The sequence below is a fragment of the Orycteropus afer genome, unplaced genomic scaffold (genome assembly GCF_000298275.1).
Source record: "Orycteropus afer afer isolate SDZICR_OR568_19922 unplaced genomic scaffold, OryAfe1.0 scaffold00217, whole genome shotgun sequence".
In the NCBI taxonomy this organism is placed as follows: domain Eukaryota; kingdom Metazoa; phylum Chordata; class Mammalia; order Tubulidentata; family Orycteropodidae; genus Orycteropus; species Orycteropus afer.
In genome coordinates this window covers 3,018,525-3,040,004 of record NW_006921804.1, presented here as the reverse complement: position 1 = coordinate 3,040,004, position 21,480 = coordinate 3,018,525, and the positions used below count along the sequence as shown (strand labels likewise).

Here is a 21,480-nt window from a genome sequence, read left to right as displayed (position 1 = left end):
TTGGCTTTTGCCTGGGCTGTGAGGAGGATCCACTGCATAGACTGTTACCAACTTTTCAGATGACTGAGGCCTGCTGCCAGAGCTACCTGGAGTCCTTCACCTAGTTCTTCATTAAGCCTGAACCAAGACCCAGGCATTCTATCCTCCAGTCCAGTGCTCCTTCCAAAGGGATGGGCTGGGGCAGATGATGCACATTTTCCTTTCTAGGAAAAGGCCAAAAAGACAGGCTCACAGAATTATAATAGTACCGTGCTTAGGAACACTGACTATAGGTCAGCTGCCTGGGTTTGAACCCCATTCTGCCATTTACTTTAGAAGGTGACTTTACCTATCTGAACCTCAGTTTGCTTGTCTTTGGAATGGATCATCGTAGTACTTCAGAGAGTAGTGAAAGATTAACTGGATGTAAATCACTTAGGAAGGAGCCCTGGTGGCACAGTGACTAAGCACTTGGCTAGTTACTGAAAGGTCAGGGGTTCGAACTCACCAGTGGTTCTGCAATCTGCTCCTGTAAAGACCACAGCCTAAAATATCCTGTACCATAGTCTGCTCTGCCCTATGGATTGCTATGAGTTAGGATCAACTCGATGGCATGCATAATGACAATAATTTCATTTCTCCATAAATGTTGGCCAGCATAACTCCTTCTTCAGACCCCTTTGCAGGGCTGTGTGTTCTTACCCTCCTCTTCTGCTTGCCCCTACAGGAGAAAATGGGGAGCCCTGAGGATGACCTCATTGGGATTCCATTCCCAGACCACAGCAGTGAGCTCCTGAGCTGCCTCAACGAGCAGCGCCAGCTGGGCCACCTATGTGACCTCACCATCCGGACGCAGGGTCTTGAGTACCGCACCCACCGGGCTGTGCTGGCCGCTTGTAGCCACTACTTCAAGAAGCTCTTCACCGAGGGCGGTGGTGGAGCAGGCATGGGGGTTGGGGGTGGCGGGATGGCAGCCGGAGGAGCAGGGGCTGGCGTATGTGAACTGGACTTTGTGGGGCCAGAGGCATTGGGTGCCCTGCTTGAATTTGCCTATACAGCCACACTGACCACCAGCAGCGCCAACATGCCAGCTGTGCTGCAGGCTGCCCGGTTGCTGGAGATCCCATGTGTCATCGCTGCCTGCATGGAGATTCTGCAGGGCAGTGGGCTGGAAGCTCCCAGCCCTGATAAGGATGACTGTGAGCGGGCCCGCCAATACCTGGAGGCCTTTGCCACAGCCACGGCCTCTGGAGTGCCCAACGGTGAGGACAGCGTTCCACAGGCACCCCTCCCACCACCGCCACAGCCACCTCGGCCTGTCGCCCGCCGCAGCCGCAAGCCCCGAAAAGCTTTCCTGCAGACCAAGGGGGCTCGGGCAAACCACCTGGTGCCCGAGGTGCCAGCAGTGCCTGCCCATCCCTTGACCTTCGAGGAGGAGGAGGTAGCAGGCAGAGTAGGCAGCAGTGTTGGCAGCGGGCTGGGGGACAACTACAGCCCTCCCGCAGGGACTGCCTCACCCTCTGAGGGGCCCCTGAGCTATGAGGGCTATGAGGGTGAGGAAGAAGAGGAAGAGCTGGTATATCCTCCAACCTATGGGTTGGCACAGGGCAGCGGGCCCCCGCTGTCTCCAGAGGAGCTGGGCTCAGATGAGGATGCCATTGATGCTGACCTGATGGCCTACCTAAGCTCCCTGCACCAAGACGCCTTGACGCCAGGCCTGGACGGCCAGGACAAGCTGGTGCGCAAACGCCGTTCCCAAATGCCCCAGGAGTGCCCAGTCTGCCACAAGATCATCCACGGGGCCGGCAAACTGCCTCGCCACATGAGGACCCATACAGGCGAGAAGCCCTTTGCCTGTGAGGTCTGTGGTGTCCGCTTCACTCGGTGAGCATCCAGTGGGGAAAGGGGTCATGTCGAGAGGGGCAGGGGGAAGGAGTTATGAAACTTGAGGTGTGAAGTAGGTGGTCCTGGAGAGATTGGAGTGAGGAGAGAGACCAGGTGGGCATTAAAAAAAAAACAACTCACTGCCCTTGAGTCAATTCCAACTCCTAGTGACCCCTCCTTGGGTTTTTGAGGTGGTATCTCTATGGAAGTAGATTACCCAGTCTTCCTTCCGCAGGAGGGCATAGGAAGGGGAAAAAGGGGAGGTAGGTACAGAGCATGAAGGAGTTGGTGCCCAAGGAGGCTGGGCTGGAGGCAGAGGAGTGAGTAATGGCAGGGCCCAGTTAAGCTGGGGCCAAGTTAACAAGGGTATCTTGGGGCAAATAGGAAACAAATGGTGAGGGACAAGAGTGGGACAAGGCCTGGGAGCCTGGCCAGAATGAGCCGGGGGTCCCATTCTGAACACCTCCCTTGCTCCCTCACCCCTGCCTGTGATAGGAATGACAAGCTGAAGATCCACATGCGGAAGCACACAGGAGAGCGCCCCTACTCGTGCCCACACTGCCCAGCCCGCTTCCTGCACAGCTATGACCTCAAGAACCACATGCACCTGCACACAGGGGATCGGCCCTACGAGTGCCACCTGTGCCACAAGGCTTTCGCCAAGGAGGACCACCTGCAGCGCCACCTCAAGGGCCAGAACTGCCTGGAGGTGCGCACTCGGCGGCGCCGCAAGGATGATGCACCACCCCACTATCCACCACCCTCCACTGCCACCCCATCTCCTGCTGGTCTTGACCTCTCCAATGGCCACCTGGACAACTTCCGCCTCTCCCTGGCTCGATTGTGGGAGCAGTCAGCCACCACTGGGCCCCCAGTCTCAACCCCAGGCCCCCCTGATGAGGACGACGAGGAGGGGACACCCACCACACCCCAGGCTGAGGGTGCCATGGAGTCCTCTTAAAGAGGGACATGTGACCAGGATGGAGCAGCACAAGGCTGGGACACCCATGCTAAGCAGTGGGAGCAAGCAGAATAGAAGAGCTGGGGCCGGGGGCACTGAGCCTTGCTGGTATCAGAATCAGCCCCTTCCTCCGGAGCCCTCATTCCAGTTCCAAGCTAAGAAGGTTTTGGGGCAGAGCCTCCCCAGACTGGGGTGATCCCCAAGGAGTGATACATATGATATGTATATATTTACAGCTCTATTGTGAAGGTGGAGTTCCTGTCCCCAGCTGCTCCTGGAGAGTAGAAGCAATAATGTATTCCTGATTCATGGGGTCCCTCTTCGGCTATGCGGGTTTCTAGGGGTGGGGGGCTTGGGACCAAAGCCTTGCCCCACCCTATACCCCCTTGGGGTTTTGGCTGTGTAAGGGGGTGAAGGACTGCCCCTCCCTTCCGAGACCCCTCCTTCCTGGTTTCTGTTCCCTTTTCCTGGCAGTGAATTATGCAAAAGGGGGCCTCGAAGGAAGGGTAGGTAGAGGAAAGTTAGGTAGAAGCTTGAAAGACTGGGGGGACTGGGCCTGTAAGGAAGGAGCCATCCCAGTCCCCTCCGCCCTGCTCCCAGCGCTGAGTCATGGGGTCCTGGAGAAGAAGGGGGCGGGGTGGCCTGATTGGCTCGCCCGCCCCTGGGGGCAGCGGGAGGGGCCCCGCCCGGCTGAGGGAGCCGCTCAGCTCCTTTCCCCTCCCCTCCCGCGTCCCCGGGCAGGGAATGTCTTGTTCCCGCCGCTCCCTCCCCGGGGCCAGAGGGCAGGGCGGGCCGGGCTGCGTCCTACCCTTTTCTCCTCCCCCCAACCTCCTCCCCGCCCAGGTGCGAGCCGGAGCCGCCGCCACCGCCACCGCTGCCGCCCCTGACTCACGCCGCCCCCGGGCTGGCGAGGCTCAGGGTGTGGGACAGGGTGAGAGGTTGGGGGGAGCCTTGCGGAGAGCGGGCGAGCCGGCGCCATCTGGCGGCCATGCTCTTCGCTGGCGAGCGCCCCCGGTGGCCCCTGGGAGCTGCAGGCTTCACTCACCTCAACCACTCCAGCTGGTGAGCGGGCGCCCTCTTGTCAAAGCAAGGGGCAGAGAACTCGCTTGGCCTCTGGGAAAAAAGGGCTGTGGAGCTGTGGGAAAGTAGGCCCTTTTCCAGACCCTTGTCAGCCCGGGCTTCCGGTTGGGTAGGGGAGAATAATCTCACTCTTCCATTAGGATCGAATCCACCCCTGTTCTGTACATAGCCTCTTCTGTTGGTCTTGTTGAAATCTAGTTTCAGATTTTTAACTCTCCAATTCTGCTGGGGGTGGGGGCTGTCTCCTCCCCTTCCTCGCTGGGTGCTGGACCCCCCCCCCCTTGCGGCCTGGGCTCTGTCTTGCACTATTTTCCCTCCCTGGCCTGGCGACTCCTCCCCCTCCTTAATAGGGGCAGGTTCAGGGGCCCGGTGCTCTCCCTCCCTCACATGCACCCCCATGCCCATTTGCACAGCTGCCCAGGTAACCCCAACAGTGGGGGGTCACAGGGAGGGGGTAGCGGGACCAGTCCCTGTATCTATTTAAAAAGTGATGATGTAATATATTTTTTGGGGGGGGAGGTCAGGTTGCCCTGGGCCTCATCTTAGCATTTCAGGTGATGGGGGGAGCCCAGGGCTGGGGAGATCTGGGGCCTAGCCCCAGGAAGTGAGGACAGTGTGCCCTCCTCTCCCCCTCCTTGTGGTTTTTCCAGTCAGTGCCTTAGGGGGAGAGGTAATCTCCCCTCTTCTGTTCCCCCCTCCCCCACCCCACCTTGGGTGTAAGAGACAGGAAGAAATAATAATAATTTAAGATTCACATTCGTGTCCACCTTTGGTTCTTTTATTCTGGGGATGGGTGGGAGGGATCAGGAGGAGATGAGCGTTAGAGGGACTGGGGGTTCTAAAGCTGGCTGCTGTGGAGGTGGAGGATTTCCGAGGTCAGTGGGGCTGAGGGGCTGCAGGCAGTGGCTGCTTCCTCTGCTGAGGCCCCTCTCCTCATCCAGGTCACTAGTGAGAAGAGGGCGAGTGGCCAGATCACCAACAGTTTTCACAGGTGCATTCCTGCCCCCTGTTCCTCCCCTACCTGTGCAGATTCAGCTCCTGTTATTTATCAGCTACTCCTGCTCAAACAGGCTCAGAAGGCATACCAGCCAGCGGCAGTAGCTATCCCCTTGAATTGAGGCCGAGGCACAGGTGGACAGTAAGGGCAAAACTGGTAGTGACCTCAGTGATCATACCTGCTCAATACTTAAAGCTGCCCCCTCTGCCAACCCAGCTTTTAACATCACTGGGCCCTCTGGAACTGCTAAAAATAAAGCTTTGTTTCCCCTCCAACCTCTAGACTCTTCACTACCTCCACTGCCCCCTTCTCACTGGAATGTGGTCACTGGACAGTTTTCTTCGCAGCCCTCCCAAGTGGAGGCAGCTTCTTGTTCTCAAACCCAACTGGCCATAGTGTTTTCAAAAGCCCCCAGCTGCCATGACAGCTATACCACTGGTGCTGTGCCTGGCTCCTCAGGCCACCACACTCTCTGCCATGTCCATCAGGATATGGTACCTAACTCTGGCTGCTTGAGTGGTCTGGCAACCTCCTCACAGAGGACCTATCCAACTCTCTGGCCTTTCAATTCCTTGAACTCCTTGGCCCTAAAGACCTTTACCTCTGCTCATACGGACAACCTTGGCCACTCACTGGATTCATGCAGAACTCTTCCCTAAGCTGTAGTTCTCTTTGTCCTGCCAGCTTTCCTTTATGGCCACTGTTCCTGCTCTGACACCTCATCAAGACACAGACCCTGAACTGCCTACCCCCCAGGCCTCTGCCCCTTCTTTACCCCAAAGCCATCTCAGACACTGTTACTAAAGACACCCTAGTTCTCTCCCATCTTGTCCTTTCCTTGATCTGCCCAGAAAAAGCCCTGACCTCAAATCCTGTTAGTAGCTACCACTTCTACCAGAGAAAACCAGTAGGCCCACTGGAGCCAGTGTTAGTGTTTTCAGTATCACCTGGGCCTTTAACGCTACCTGGAAATCCCTTAAGCTCCCCAGCCAGCTTCTTTGCACACTCCCCATGGCAGGTATTTCATCCTCCACCACCCACTCCTTAAACCTTTATTCCACTCCCAGCCACCCCCTCACTCTCTCAGCAGGTGTTCTTGCCTCCTAATCCCTAGAGAAAAGAGGCTACCAGTCTGGAGCAGACTCAGTTCTGCTCAGAGAACATGCACTCTCCCCTCCTGCCCTGGGTGAGCCTATACCTTTCCAAAGCCACTTAGTCTACCTAGCCTTAGATCCCATCTCTCTTGTATCGCTCTTAATTTTTTTTTTTTTTTTTTTCTTTTTCATCTCCTAAATGCTCAAATCTCCCTGTTATTAGTTGTCATCAAGTCGACTCATGGCAACCCTATGGAGTAGAACTGCTCCACAGGGTTTTCAAGGCTGTGACTTTTTGGATGGAGATTGCCAGGCCTTTATTCTGAGGCCCCGCTGGGTGGGTTTGAACTCCAGTCTTTCAGCAGTTAACCGTTTGTGCCACTCAGGGACTCCTTCAAATCCCCCTGCCTATCCCTGGATAAAGAACAATCTGTTGGTACTGTGTCCCCTTCAAGGTATTTTTGCTATGTGAAACTAACTTCCTTTGTTTCACTATCAAACTTCTTTTTTAAAATTACAGCAGTAACTGTACTAAAAGAATGATCAGACTTACTACAACAGTGATACAGGAGCCCTTTGTCCTGTTTCTGAGTCCTCTCCACCAGCCACCCCACAAGCCATTATGATCTGGTTTCACATTCTGGATACTGTGAAAATTGTTCCCATAAACCACTGCAATGATCTCTCGACTACGAAATTCAATGGCTTGTCTTCAGTCCTCATCCTTCTTGGTGACCTCACAGCATGTGATATGTTTGGCTCTCCTGCTTTCTTCAGTGTCTCTCCTAGGTTTGGGAGTGAGCTCCCTAGGGTTCTGAGCCGGTCTCCTTCTCTTCCCCTGCCACACCTGCCAGGATGGTCTATCTTATCCTCTCTAGTACAATCTCTTAAGTCAATAACTCCCCCAAATACCTCTCTAGTCCAGAGCCCTGCACCTTTCCAACTGGGCATCTTCAGCTGAAAGACCTACAGACCTCTCAAAGGTCTCAAACTGAACCAGTTCTCTTTCTCTAGACCTGTTCTTCCTCCTGCCCTAATCCTTGCCCAGTCCTAAGCATGGAAATCCATTCAGTCATTCTCAGTGCCTCCATCCTAAGGCCATCACCAAATTCTCCTGGACTAGAACAGCCTCCTCTCTGGTCTCCCTGCCTCCCATCCAGCCTCCACTCTGCCTTCTTTGATTATCATCCTAAAAGACAAACATGCACACGTCACTTTTTCAATCTAAGATCTTCAGATGATAAGTAAGGCCCTTCCCCATCTATCTCCACCTTGACTTCCCACCTTATCTCCCAACATTCTCTAAGGTCTCCACCCAGACACACACACTCATTCTTTCTCCCTCTCTCTCTCTTTCTCTCTCTCCCCCCTTACGCTTTCCTCTCCTGAATATCTCACATTCTTCAAATTCACATAACTCTCCTTGGAATGCTTTTGTCAACTCCTTGGCCTAACAAATCACCAGGTTGCCCTTAAAATCCAACCCATTTGCCACCTCTTCTGTGAAGCCTTCAGGAATATACCCTTGGCCCCAATTGGTTATTCTGTTCTCTCTGCTGCTGCAAGAGCTTGCTGCATTCCCTTATCGGTGTGCTCTCCAATACATACCCTCCCAGTTCCTCTGCTCTCCACTCACCTGGACTCCGAGCTAGACTCTGAGCTGGTCCTGCCTAGTGCTTCTTGGACCTGTTGCTCAAGTAACCACTCTTTTTCGGGGTCCTTTTTTTGAGCTGCAGCCAGCCACAGCCAGGGACCCTCTTCATCACTGGAGTCCCTGCAGAAGTCTCCCATCTCAGTGGTCCAGAGAGGTCCTAGGGAGGGATGGCCACTCCCCCTGCCACCACCACCCCCAGGCTCAAGCCACCCTATGTCACTGGAAGACTCACAGCTCCAAGTCCAGGTCATCCCCCTGGTAGGAGAGGGGAGATGCACACACAGAGCAAGTGTTGCCCAGGAGACGGAAGCAGGTGGTACAGAAGAGACCTGGAGGAGGCCAGGAGCGGAGGAGGTGAATGTGAGCTTACCCACCCGCTGACTGTGCTCTCAGCTTCCAGCCTCTCCTCCCCTACCCCAACCCTGGGGACCATCCTTGTGCACACTAGGAAACTACAGCATAGCCATTTGCATATTAATCTTGTTTCCAAGGGAGAGTTAAGGCAAGTATGGAGGAAATGAGCTACCTGGGGGGCTGTATGTCAATGAGAACATACACAGAAACAGAGGGAGGATGCAAAAGAAAGATTAAGGAGGAGTCCAAAAAAGGAAGGAATGCAGTGGCTGGTCATATACAAATGTAGTGAGTCCCAGCAGAGAGAGCCATGCTTCCTAAGGGACTCACCTCTGCAGCCCGGGGTACTGCAGGACACAAAGTTCTCCATGTCCCCCTTATCCTGGGGCTGCCCACAGCCCAAGCAATAGACCTGGTGTGGCCTAAAGGGGCTGAGGAACTTGAGGAATGGAGCCAGGAAGGGACATCTAAGGAGAGAGGTCCCCAAAACAATAAGCAGGCCAATCCAGCCTGGAACTCCCCCCTACTTCCCAGGACTAACCTCCAAACAACGAGTAGACAGACCTTTCTGTGGTCTAAACCCTATTCCTTCTTCTGATTTTAGCAACAACCTGTCCCTATGCACCTTCTCCACCTATTCCCACACCTAATCATTTCCATCCTTAATTCTCCCACTCAGGCCATTAATGGCCATGGAATGAACACCTTCCTCGACCAAACCAAACCTTTTGATATTTATGGAGGACAATGATCCATTCTGACCTCTTCTTTCTCTGTCCTCTCTCACCTCACCCTCTTAAAGAACTCATGGGAAGGATGGTGGGCTCACTGGCTGCCGAGCATGTCAAGAATGCTCTTTTGGTGCTGGTCAGCTGCCCGCCGCCTCACTGCTCGATGCAGGTTAGACAACGGATTGGCTCGGCGGCTCAGAAGTATGTTGTACAAGTAGGAGATCCTCTCCTGGTGGTGGGGAGATCAGGAATGGGTCCCACTTGATCCTCCTTCCCTTAGCTCAATCTGCTTGGAATGCCCTCTGCATCTCCCCTTCCCATTCCCTACCTTTTCCTTCTGTCCAATTCCTATGACTCCCTCCAAGTTTGGCTCAAACACCCCCTTCCTCTGGGAAGGCTTCTGGATTCCCCCAGGTGGTTACCCACCCCTTCTCTGAGTTTCTAAAGCCCTTTATTTATTCTTCAATGATAATGATTTTTAAATTATAATGTCTCATTAAAAGCCTGTCTGGCTGCCCCAGGTGTGTGAGCTCAAGGCTGTGTCTGGTTCGTCTCAGCATCCTTGGAGCCCAGCATGGTGACTGGCAGACAGGAGATGCTTAGTAAATGGTTAGTAAATGAATAGATAAATAGCAAATTTCCATTCACTCATTGACATGCCAATACCGCCCACCTCCCCATGGTTTCACCAAAACTTTGGAGGCAAGGTCTGTCTCAGGAAGCCCTGCCCCAAGAGGCATCATTTCTCCCAGCCCCTTATGGGGTCTAGACACCTGCCTGGTCAACCAGAGGAGAGAAGGCTGGGGGCACTTGAAAGACTTCAATTCCCCAAAACCAAGAGAGAAAGCCACTGGTTTGACACCCTGGGGAGGGACACAGGGATTGGCTGCCTGGCATGAACCCCTCACCTGCTCCCGGGATGGGTAGTAGGAGGCACAGATGACCCGTCGCAGCCGACTGATGTAGGTGCCAAACAGAGTGACGAAGAAACATAGGCCATACATGCTGCCTGGAGCATAGTGGGCATTGCCCATGGACACAAGGTGCCAGCCACCCTCCAGGCCCACCTCACCAGAAGCCTGTGCCCCTCCTGTCCTGAATGGTATCCATGCCCCCTCTACCCCCAGGGGCAAGGTTGATACCAATGACTATGTAGCCAGTAGATTCAGGCTCTGAAGGCTGCAAGAGACAGCGCCGAGACAAGACACTGATGTTGCCTTGTTGCAGGACATCAAAGGCTGACACCAGATCACGATAAATCTTCCCGGTATAGCCTTCCCCTTCCACAGTTATGGACAGCAACACAGGGCCTGGCACAAAGACACCGAGTAAGGGATGTTCACGGCAGTTGCCCACTCCAGCCTGCAGGAAAGTGGAGCACTGCAGGTCATAGTGATGGTTCAGCCCCCGGCCAGGGACCACCACCACTTTTTTTTTTTTTAATTTTTATTGGGATTTGGGGGAGCTCTGGTAGCGTAGTGGCTAAGACACTTGCCTGCTAACCAGACGGCTGGCGGTTCAAACCCACCAGCCACTCCTCGGAAGGAAGGTTGGGCAATCCTACTTCCGTAGTGATACTGCCTCGGAAACCCAAGGAGGGGTCGCTATGAGTCGGGGCAACTCGATGGCACATAACAACAACAACAATTGGGATTTGGGTGAAAGTTTACAGCATAAATTCATTTTCCATGTAGCAGTTCATACACATTTTGTTTCATGACATTGACTGCAATTCCCCACAATGTAACAACAGCTCTCTTCCTACTTCCTCCCCATAGTTCCCTCTTCCTTGTGGCCTTCTTTCCTATGCATTGCTGCTTCCTGAACTACCTCCCTATGCAAATGCTGCCCTTCTCCCATGACTGATCATTCTAAGGAGTATATGTATCTATCTGATATAAATGTTTACCCCATATGCCTGTCTATTGTGTTTGGCCAGAAGCCACAGGAGTGAATTCAGTTCCAGACCTGAAGGGTAACCAGGGGCCATGGTCTCAGGGGTCTCACCAGGCTCTATCAGACCTGCAAACCTGGTCTTTTTTTTTTTTTAATGATTTTTGAGCTTTGTTCCACATTATTCTCCTACTTTATCCAGGGTCTCCTGCACTGGTCCCTTTCTGAGTGGCTGACAGTGATAGCCAGATACCATCTAGTTCTTCTGGTCTCATGATCATATAGGCTGAGGTTCACATAGTCCACTAGTCCCCTGGACTAATTGTTTCCATGTGTCTTTGGTTTTCTTCATTCTTCTTTGCTCTGGATGAGGAGAGACCCACTGTTGCATCTAGATGGCTGCTTGGAAGTTTTTAAGACCCTAGTCGCAAAGTAAGATGTAGAGCAATATTTTTTGTAGTATGTTATGCCAATGGGAGCTCTGGTGGCATAGTGCCTAAGGCATTTGACTACTAACCAGAAGGCTGGCAGTTCAAATCCACCAGCTACTCCTTAGAAGGAAGATTGGGCAATCTACTTCTGTAATGATACCGCCTTGGAAACCCAAGGAGGGGTCACTATGAGTGGGATCCAACTCAATAGCAGTGAGTTTGGTTTTGGTTTTGTTATGCCAATTGAGCTTGATGCCCCCTGCAACCATGGTCCGGAGCCCACAGGTCCAGCTCCTTGGTCTCTCAGGGTGGTTGGCTGTGGCTAAGAAGTTATCATAACTTTGCCCCTTGTTAGCTCTATTATATATATGGACATACTTACAGTACATATTAATACATACATAGATATATCATCTGCCAACCTTATATATGGTCATAGGTATATTACTTTTTGCCTAGACATACCTGATCATTCAGCTTGCCAGAGACCTTTGATGCACCAGGCACCCTCATGGTGCCCGGGGCCTAAACTCAGCCCCTGGCACCAAGGACTGGCCCCATGGCCCAGCTGGATGGCACTGGTGCCTATCTGCCCAGGCCACAAGATCTGAGATGACCTTAATGGTCAGTGAGTCCATACCTCTGCCTCCATGAACACCCAGAAGTATTTATCTTAAAGTACTTGCTGAGCACTGACTGTGTAGCAGGCATTGGACTAGGCATTTTATTGTTTGTTTTTTTTTTTACTCTGGTTCAGAGAATTAGATTAATTATAGTCTTTGGTTCATGGCACACTCTCAACCGTGGGCTACCAGGCACTCCACCCCCATGGTTGCTACCACTGTTATCCCATTTTTCAGATGAGGTCTGAGAGATTAAGCAACATGCTTAAAGGCCATCACCTGCTAAAGGACTGAGTGAGCATTTGAACTCAGGCCAGTCTGACTCTAGAACTTGTGTGTTTAAGTACTCTGTTATAACCTTGAACTGTACACAGGTGTTACTTGTTAGTCACTAGTTAGGAGAGGGGCAAAGTCAGAGGCTAGTGAGTAACAGTGACATAGGAACATTCAGGTAGTTCTCCAGGGTTCAGGGTGGGAAAGAGGAGAAGACGTGGGAGAGGATGGGAAGGATGCAGACCAGGCCAAGGGCACTTCAGCAGGGCAAGGGGGAGGAGAGCATAGGTGCTCACTGCGGGCCACAATCTCCCCCTGCAAGTGATGCCGGGCCAGGTCAAGCACCCAGAAGATGGCGTAGTCCAGGAAGACCAGGAGCAGCACAAGGAGGAGGTGCCGAATAAGGCTGAAGATGGACAGGATGTAAAAAATCCGCTCCCACTGGGATAGGTGGAGGGACCCTGCATGGAAGTGGGATGGTCAGGAAGACGCTTCCTGATTCTCCCACCCATTCATAGACATTCATTCATGGACAGAGCTCCTGACCCTGAGACTGAGTTTGGGTCTCTGTTTGCTCTTCTGGAAAATGGAAAGCAAATGAAGCCATGAGGACCCATTGGCAAGAGTGGAAAATCCTCTTCAGGGACCAGGAACCCCATGGCTAAAGGTATAGCTCTGGCATCTCCCCCTGGGCCCCAGGGTCCATACCCAGTCTCAGGAACCCTCCCTTGGGGCACCTGACCCCTTTTCCACACTAGAGTCCTCCCGCCCAGGCTGCAGCTCCTCCTTCCTACCAGCACAGCCACACTGCCTACCACACTCCCCCACACCCAGAACCTTCCCAAGTTCACTTCTCTTGCTCCATTGCCACTCCGACCTAGCCTTCACTCTGTCCCGATTTCTAGGGTGCCCCTTCTCTCTATGCCTGCTTTCTCCGTTCACACTGAGTGCTCCCCAAGGACAGGGCTGTGTCTCCCCCTCAGCCTGCCATTTCATTGCCACCTAAGTTCTTTATCTTCCCTCTGGCTCTGCAGGTGCACAGGATGTCAGGGCAGTGCAGTGGGCTTGGGGAAGGCCTGACATCCCTCAGAACCCTTCCTTCTCCTATCCTGGGGCCCTTACCTGGCTGGATGTAGCATCTGGCCTCATGGGCAGTGAGCGGCAACACCGTAGGCAGTCCCGCCACGGAGCGAACAGCCTCCATGTGCAGGAATCGGCTGGTGATGTAGATGTTGTCGAAACTGTCCCAGTTTAGGTAACAGTATCGGTAAAACAGGGCTCTGGTGGGGTAGAGTGCATATGAAGCCCCTTCTCAGCACCCCTGGCCAGACCCCACAGGGGCACTCCCTGCCTCCTTCCCACAGGCCTGCAACTTCAGCCTCCCAGGAAGCCATGGGGGTGAGCTGACCCCCAGTCGCTCTAGAGCTCCATGCCCAGACCAGCCCTGTAGCCCCTCACTGGAGGTAGAGAAACGTGAGCAGCAGAGACGTTGTGTAGCCCATCAGAGCCAGGGCCTCTCGGACATGGTACAGCTTCAGGCTGACAGCCTCCTGGAGGTCCAAAGCTACCTGGGACAGACTTCGAGAGGCATTGAGATTCACGGAGAAATGGTGGGTGGCTGTCATGTTGAACTCAAACTCCCGACGCACACGGTTAATCAGCTTCATCACCGCTGGGGTCAGCAGGTCCAGAGGGAATGTGAGCAAGGAGAGTTAGAAAGGGGCAGGGCTGCACCAGGAGGGGGCCTGGCACAGGTGTCACAACTCCCAGCATTTGGACCCTGTAGATGATTGCATAGTGCCTAAGGCATTTGACTGCTAACCAGAAGGTTGGTGGCTCAAACTCACCAGCACTCTGAGGAAGGAAGACTTGGCAATCTACTTCTGTAAGGATTTATCACCTCAGAAACCCAAAGGGGTTGCTTATGAGTGAAAATCGGCTTGATGGCAATGAGTTTGGTTTGGACTGAGACTCTACTTATCTGTGCCATGGCTAGCACAATACCTGGTATACATTAGATGGATGCTCCATAAAGATTTGGTAAGTGAATGAATGAATGATCTCAATGACCTGCCCTAGGGAACAGGGGACCCTGGTTCTAGTCCCAGCTCCTCTCCTAAAGTCAAGCTTTGATGAGGTTCCCTCTCCTCACTGGGCTTCGGTTTCCCGATCTGCACACTGTGGACAATGCCTGCCTGAGTAACTTCTTGAGGCTATTTCCAGCTCTTGCATTTCATTCATGGACAGGGAACACTCCTGGCCAGCCCACAGCCATACTAGGACAAGGGAAGGAGCACCGATCGCAGCAGAACATGGAGAGGGTCACTCACGGATGCCGATGGTGTTGCGCAAAAAGGGCTGGATGTACACGGGGATGATGCAGAACACCTGGGCCACTGAAAGGCAGAGTGGGGTGTCAGGAGGAGGGGCAGAGGGTCAACCAACCCTCCCACTTCCCGGGACCCTCTTTTATTTATTTATTTTTTTTCAATTACTTATTTATCTTTATTGTGATTTAGGTAAAGTTTACAGAGCAAATTAATTTTCTATTCAACAATTCATACACATTTTGTTTTGTAACATTGACTGCAATCCCCACAGTGTAACAGCTCTCTTCCCACTTCTTCCTTGTGTTTACCATTTCCTTTCATCCTTCTTTCCTATCCCTTCCTGACTTCTTTTTTTTTTTTTTTTTAAATTAGGATTTGGGTGAAGATTTACAGAGTAAATTCACTTTTCATACAGCAGTTCACATATACTTTGTCTCGTGTCATTGACCAAAATTTACAATGCAGCAGCTCCCCTCCCACTTCCTCCCCATAGTTACCTCCTCCCAGTGTCCATCCCTTCATACTCTTCTGCACCCTGAGCTATCTCCCTGTGCATAAGCAGCCCTTCCTTCTCCCATGATTGTTCTCTCCAGGGCGTGTGTCTACTTGAGGTAAATGTTTAACTCACATGCCTGTACTTTGTTTGGCTGGAAACCACAGTTGTGGGTTCAGTTCCAGACCTGAAGGGCAGCTAGGGATCATAGTCTCAGTGGTTACTCCAGGCTCCATTGGACCAGCAAACCTGGTCCCCACCTTCTTTTTTTTTTTTGCCTCCAAATGATTTTGAGTTTTGTACCACATTGTTCTCCCTCTTTATGCAGGATCTCCTACATCCCTTCCAAGTGGATGGCAGTGGTAGCTGGGCACCATCTAGTTCTTCTGGTCTCATAATTGATAGGTTGCAGATCGGATGGTGTACCAGTCTCTAGGACTGGTTGTTTCCATTAATTTTGGTTTTCTTCTTTCTTCTTGACAAGGAGAGACCCGTTGTTGCATCTAGATGGCAGCTTCCTAGCTTTTAAGGTCCCAGTCGCTACTCGCCAAAGTAGTAGGTGGAACAATGTTTTGTATAGTATGTTATGCCAATTGAGTTTGATGTCCCCTGCGACTATCCGGGACCCTCTTTTAAAGGACCCCTTTTTAGTTTTGACTCTCCCATTGTCCCTTCCGTATTGCCCACTACCAATGGTGCCTCCCTGTTTGTTGTTATTAGTTGCTGTTGAGTGGATTCTGACTCACGACAACCCTACGTGTGCAGAGTAGAACAGTTCCACTGGATTTTCAAGGCTGTGTCCTTTCAGAAGCAGATCGCCAGTCTGTCTTGTGAAGCTCCTCTAGTGGTGGGTTAGGCTAGTGGTCTGTGGCTTAGCCCTGCCTGCCACTCAGGGACATCCCCCTCCCTGTCAGTCAGGCTCCCACATACCTGTTGGCCCCCACGCCAGGCACGCCAACATAGCCCCATCCCGCCCCAAGCTAGCTCCTCCCTGTGGGGGAACATGTGGTTTTCTCACCGCTGGCAAGTCCACAGAGCACCAGTTTGAAGGGCATGAGCACATAGCACAGGTGGTAGGCCTGTGGAATGACCTTCATGCAGTTGTCCTTGGCATCCTCAAAGATATGCGCGCACTTTGAGTACGGGTTGCCCAGCTCCGAGTTGCACACATCACCGATGTGCAGAAGCCAGTACCACACACTCCGAAGGGCCCTGGCTGGAGACAGGAGCAGGGCTGGCACCAAGGGCTGGAAAGCAGCAGCACTTTCTCAAGGGACTGGGGAACACTAGGGCCACACTCAGAGAAGACCAGTGGTCAAGGACCCAGCTGTGCTATATCCAGGGTGTTCTCGTCAGCACCCAGGAGGGACTGAAGAGGCCTGAACAGAAATGGGGGCAAGGAGACTGGGTGCATTTTACCCACCCACACACACACACCCACACCCCCTCAAAAAGAAAACAGATACGCAAATGTGCTGACCTACATGCCTCACGCCATCCATGATTGACCGGAAGAACTTGCGGACCTGGTCAGCCACCACTTTGGCCTTCTGGGCAATGGCTTTAATCTTGTTCAAGGCACCTGAAGGGCAAAGGGCAGGGGCACTGTGGGGCCTCCTCTTTGGGCGGGGGTTGCTGATTTCTCACCGTAGCCCCTGAGCCAGCGAGTGGAGAGGAGGCAGCCATTCCAGAGGTGGGGAGCCTGGATGCTGCGGTCTGGAAGAGTTTTGATCTGATGGTAGAGGCAGGCAGAGAGTGAGGCTGAGGGGCCTCTGGAACCAAAGGACCCTTTCTAGGCCCCAGATGCCTTGAGGTTAGGACCCAGTATCAGCAGAGAACCCAGCTACAGCCCAGAGGACTGTAAAACACACAGGACAAGGGAGACATGGGGGAGTGGGAGAAGGGGGCCTTACTGACAAGGGGCTGCTTGGCCCGCTCAAGCACTTCAGCAGACTGGTTCAGGGCCAGCTCGGCCCCACAGGCCACAGCCTCACTGGCACGGGTGAAGTTACGCAGGGTGTTGGCACAAGGCCCTTGCAGAACCAATCCAAAAGCAGCCACCAACAGCAGTGCCCGGCCCTGTCCTGAGGAAGACATTGTCATCAGAACCAGAACAAGTCCCTTATATAAGTCTGGAATATTTCCCTCAACCCACCCTTTCCCTCAGTGCCAACGTACTCCCCAACCCCAAATGCCAGGCTCACTGGAGAAAGCCTGGGGCAGCAGCAGAAGGACGGTTACTCGGACCTGGCGAGAGAACCCCATGCCCAGGCTAAGGAAGGCAGCCAGAGTGAGGGTGCCCACAAGGCAGCCCCAGGGGCTGCGCCCTTCCACCAGCAGCTCCAGCAGCCCATAGGCCGTGGCCAAGGACAAACCCAGGGCAAAGCCTGCCACACTACGGACCACGGCCCGTGCCATGCTAGGCTCCTGTCCCCCCAAGGGGGGCACAGCTTTCTTCATGACTTTGTGCATGGCTGCTAAGACTAAATGTTTGCCTGTCTCCAGGAAATGCCCACTAGGTTCTGTGGCTCTTAAAGGGCCTTGGAATTTCTCACCATGTTCTGAGGTTCCAGAAGCCTTTTACTGTATGTCTCTTGGAATTCTCTTACCCAGTTCCAAGGACTAGGGTGGGGCAGGTTGGTCTCTACTCTCCTTCCTTACATAAACCTTTGGAGCAGAGGAATCAAAAGACACAGACTTCAGGCACAGGCTGTGTGTGAGGCAGAGAAGGCTGCCCCTCCTTTCTCTCACCAGAACCTCACATCCAAAGAGATTCCTCAGGAGACTTCTGGGGCGAGAGGGCATTCCTCAAAGCAGAAGTATGGCCATTGGTCTTGATCAGAATAGAGCAAAGGGACCAAGAAGGAAACCACCCCACACCAGTGAGTCAGTCACCAGAGATGCTGCGTCCCTTACCAATGACCCCAGTCCCCATTCCTTTCATCTAATCGCTCCTTCAGGATTTCCCCACATCACACCCCTTCCCACCTTGAGAACCCCTCAGCCCCCACCCCTCCCATCCAGTGCCACTAAACCCAGCCTTTCTTTTTTCCCCTTCTCACCTGTCCCACTTCCTCAGGGTCCTTCATCTCCCACAGAATCTTCCCAAGTTCCTGCCACCCTCATCCAGCTCCCCCAGCCTGTACTCCAAAAAAGCCCCTAATCCTATTGAGCCACATCCCAGACACTTCAGGGCTGTTGGCCCTGCTGGGCTAAATGTCTTGACCCCACAGCAGAGGTGCAGAGGTTCCTGAGCTGGGGGTTGCCAGCCTCCTACAGGCGATTCCTGTGGCGCCAGCCAGGCGAGTTTCCTGTCACGGCTTTCCTGCTGGGGGCAGGCACTGGGGGGCTCCTTACCATCGGTAAGTGTGTAAGCAGGAGCTCAGGGGTGGGCGGAGGCTGGGCCAGGTATGGGACCTATCTTTTGGCCTTTGGCTTGACGCTGTTCCCCTAGGGTTCTTTCAGCTCCTGGTAAACCCCATGAACATCTATGAACATCAGAAGATGATGATGCTGTACAGCTTGGTAGGTGAGTGATGGGCAAAGACCAGGAGCACATTAGAGGCTTGTGGAGCATGGCCCAGTACTGGATGCCCAGGAATGAATCTGAGCTTGTCTCTTCTGTAGCTAAGCATCCCTTGTGGCCTCAGCCTTGTCCTGGGCTTTGTGGGTAGATGCAGAAGGATGAGCCCCTAGTCTGAGGAGGAAGATGCAGTCCTTGTCCTGAAGGAGACTCCCCAATCTGAGGGACTCCCCGTTGCCCACATGATATAGTCCAAATCCCCAGGAGCCTTCATAATTCCCATCTCTCCTGGCCTCTCTAGCCTTGTTTCCTGCTCCTCCTAAGAAAACACTCATCCATTCAACATTTATGGAGCACCTGCTAAGGATTCAGCCATGAATGTGCAACACTGACAAGCACCTGACTCTCTTGGAATTTACAATTCATTGAAGAGAGTCAGATAATAAGTAATAATAAGTAAAAAAGACCATTTCTAATGGTGACAAGTTCTATGAAAAAAAGTGAAACAGGGAGAATATTTCCTTCAACCCACCCTCTCCCTCAGCCCCAACGTACCCCCCACCCCCCAGTGCCAGGCTCACCGGAGAAAGCCTGGGGCAGCATCAGGAGGACAGTTACTCAGACTGAGATTGATAGGTGCTGAGATTAATAGGGAGAGTGATAGAAAGACACTGGGAGAGCTACCCAAGCTTGAGTAGGCAGGGAAGGCTTCTCAGAGGTTGCATTTGAATGGAGATTTTGTATCAGGAGGTGTTGGGCTGCACGAATAGAAAACCCACCTACAAGTGGTTTAACAGTAGAGAAAATTCATTATTTCACACAACAAAAAGTCTCAAGGTAGGGATTTTCTTTTTTTCCAGAGAACACATTTATTTGAGGAAATTTCAGGGCATCAGCTACAGGGAAAAGTGTTCTGTCTCTCTCTCTCTCCCCCTCTCCCCCCCCCCGCCCCCTGTGAAAGGGAAGATCCTTGTCTCTCTTGGCTTCTGGAGCCTGGTTCCTTGGTGATCGCCATGTGGCATCTATCTTCCCTGACATGTACTTGCTTCTCTCTCTGTCTCTATGTCTATGCTGTTCCTTATATCACTCTGAAGTCATTAAGACACTGCACCACCAGAGCTCCTAGGTTATATATATGTGTGTGTGTGTGTCTATATATACATATATATACATATATATATATATATATATATATATATATATATATACACATGGGATCTCTGGTGGTATAGTGCCTAAGGTATTTGAGTGCTAAGTTGAGTGCTAACCAGAAGGCTGGCGGTTCAAACCCACCAGCCACTCCTCGGAAGGAAGATTGGGCAATCTATTTCCACAGTGATACCACCTCGGAAGTCCAAGGAGGGGTTGCTATGAGTCGGATCCAACTCGATGGCAGTGAGTTAGTTAGTTATATATGAAAGAAAGAAAATGCAAAAAGAGCACGAAGGGAGGTGTTGTCTTACCTCTTCTAACTTCACGAGGAGGAGACAGAATCACCATCAGCAGCATCAGCCCAAGGCTGGTCCCTTTGAGGCAGAAGTCAGACATGCGACCACCCTCTAATCTTTTTGCCAACTCTAACACCAACCATCCCTCCTACCACAGCACTCTCTACTTCTCTGCTAGGTTCAGTAATTCATTGCAAATGGCCACACAGAATTCACACATAATACTCTTCAATTATGGGGTTTATTAGAGAAGTAACTGGTTACAGTTCAGGTTCAGGAACATTCAGGATAGAAGCCTTTGATCAGGACAGCTTCTTCTCAGCCATGCCATGGGGACACTTCTCTCTGGGCTCAGCTTCTGCCCTGCTTGGGTCAGTGTTACAAAGCTCTTTTAGCTTTGCGGAACAGGTGCCCAGAGAGGCACCCCATTCCACCAGCAAGTCTCCTGCCAGAAGGCACTCGGCTTTCTCACCCAGTGAGGGGGGAAGCCCGCTGCTCTGTCTCATGCTGGTCTCTTAGTTCTGCTACCTCTGCTGCCACCATTTTTCTGCCTTCTCAGCTCAGGGATCTTAGGCCCAAGGAGGATTCCACTCCTGGCTCGTTTCTTTGGATGGAAGTGAGATTCCCTTTCCCACCTCTGGGATGGGTCATTTTAAGCTCAGTGGATGGCAAAACTGACCAATCCCCACATTAGGATTCCATATACCTTATGTCCATGGTCCTGTCTCTACAAGGTGCCGTGTACCTTATTTACGTTATTAACAAGCTGCCCAGTCTACTTGGTGGGTCATGAGTGCCTTACATTTTCATGGTTCCACCCAGTCACCTGCTGGCCACCACAAAGACCATGGCTAGAAGAGCCATATTAAGTAATTCACCACCCCACACAAAACATTTGCCATTGTAACATGTTTACATGTACAATTCAGAGACATTAATTATGTTCATCACGTGGTACAACCATCACCATAGTACCTCTTTTTAAGAATAAGGAAACATTTCACAAAAGGACAGATACTGTATGATCTCACTGACATAGAATAAGCAAATATATAGAAACAAAAGATTATTAGTGGTTACCAGGGAGGGCGGGGGGGAAAGGGGAAAATTTTGCTTAGAGGGCATTAAGTTTATGTTCATTGTGGTACAATCATTTGGAAAAGAATAACAATAGTTACACAACATGAAAAATGTAATCAATGTCACTGAAGTATGCATGTAGCAATTATAGAATTGGTGAATGTTTTGTTGTGTATATTTTCACCACAATAAAAATAAAATAATAATTTTTTTTTTTAAAAAGTAAGAAATCCTTCCCAGAACCCCCCAGAAAATCCCCTCATTGGGCAGAATTGCAGCACAGGCCCTTTCCTAAGCCTACCCCTGGCAAGGGAAGTGGAGTTTACATTGTTGCCAGTTTATTGAATGGACTAACTTCTATGGGATACCAACTAGAAACTATTTTTCTCTGACTACTGTATTCAAACATGCTCTCTCATTGATGATGTTTTAGTTAGACCCTTAGCTTTCCAGCTATTTTCATTTAGAAGACCTAGACTTGCTTCAAGGAGCTCTGGTGGCACAGTGCCTAAGGCATTTGACTGCTAACCAGAAGGTTGGTGGTTCTAACCCACTAGTTGCTCTATGGAAGGAAAATGGTCCAATTGACTTCCATAAAGATTTACCACCTTGGAAACCCAATGAGGATTGCTATGAGTCAGACTTTACTCAA

The 21,480-nt window shown here is 51.8% G+C and overlaps 3 protein-coding genes across 3 annotated transcripts in view; 2 read left to right on the top strand and 1 right to left on the bottom strand.

The window, feature by feature from the left end:
• The first annotated feature begins 712 nt into the window (after window positions 1-712).
• On the top strand, window positions 713-2,824 carry ZBTB7B (zinc finger and BTB domain containing 7B). The gene is made up of 2 exons (XM_007948518.2): window positions 713-1,863; window positions 2,359-2,824. The coding sequence occupies exons 1-2, from the start codon at window positions 713-715 to the stop codon at window positions 2,822-2,824; spliced, it is 1,617 nt and encodes a 538-aa protein (XP_007946709.2).
• Window positions 2,825-4,707: 1,883 nt separating this feature from the next.
• On the bottom strand, window positions 4,708-17,249 carry DCST2 (DC-STAMP domain containing 2). Its single transcript, XM_007948616.2, has 15 exons — window positions 16,982-17,249; window positions 16,691-16,861; window positions 16,258-16,359; window positions 15,796-15,993; window positions 14,285-14,350; window positions 13,413-13,626; window positions 13,077-13,234; window positions 12,251-12,415; window positions 9,877-10,044; window positions 9,643-9,743; window positions 8,833-8,963; window positions 8,334-8,470; window positions 7,882-7,978; window positions 7,632-7,769; window positions 4,708-4,849 (listed from the first exon to the last, which is right to left on the bottom strand). Exons 1-15 carry the CDS (start codon window positions 17,247-17,249, stop codon window positions 4,708-4,710), a joined length of 2,256 nt encoding a protein of 751 aa, XP_007946807.2.
• A 349-nt stretch (window positions 17,250-17,598) lies between these two features.
• The window catches only part of DCST1 (DC-STAMP domain containing 1), a 23,155-nt gene continuing 19,273 nt past the window's right edge, over window positions 17,599-21,480 (top strand). Inside the window, exons 1-3 of the mRNA XM_007948514.1 lie at window positions 17,599-17,659; window positions 18,014-18,139; window positions 18,232-18,306. Coding sequence (XP_007946705.1) covers window positions 17,599-17,659; window positions 18,014-18,139; window positions 18,232-18,306 — 262 coding nt within the window. The remainder of the gene's footprint in view (window positions 17,660-18,013; window positions 18,140-18,231; window positions 18,307-21,480) is intronic.

What these genes read in the sequence shown, in the direction of transcription:
- ZBTB7B (XM_007948518.2), top strand. Translation starts at nt 713, where the DNA reads ATGGGGAGCCCTGAGGATGACCTCATTGGGATTCCATTCCCAGACCAC. An exon ending in TGTGGTGTCCGCTTCACTCG is followed by an intron (nt 1,864 to 2,358) that starts GTGAGCATCCAG and finishes TGCCTGTGATAG; the next exon opens with GAATGACAAGCTGAAGATCC.
- DCST2 (XM_007948616.2), bottom strand. Translation starts at nt 17,249, where the DNA reads ATGCACAAAGTCATGAAGAAAGCTGTGCCCCCCTTGGGGGGACAGGAG. An exon ending in GCGCAACACCATCGGCATCC is followed by an intron (nt 13,627 to 14,284) that starts GTGAGTGACCCT and finishes TGCTGACCCCAG; the next exon opens with CGGTGATGAAGCTGATTAAC. An exon ending in GGGGGAGATTGTGGCCCGCA is followed by an intron (nt 10,045 to 12,250) that starts GTGAGCACCTAT and finishes TCTTTGTGCCAG; the next exon opens with GCCCTGTGTTGCTGTCCATA.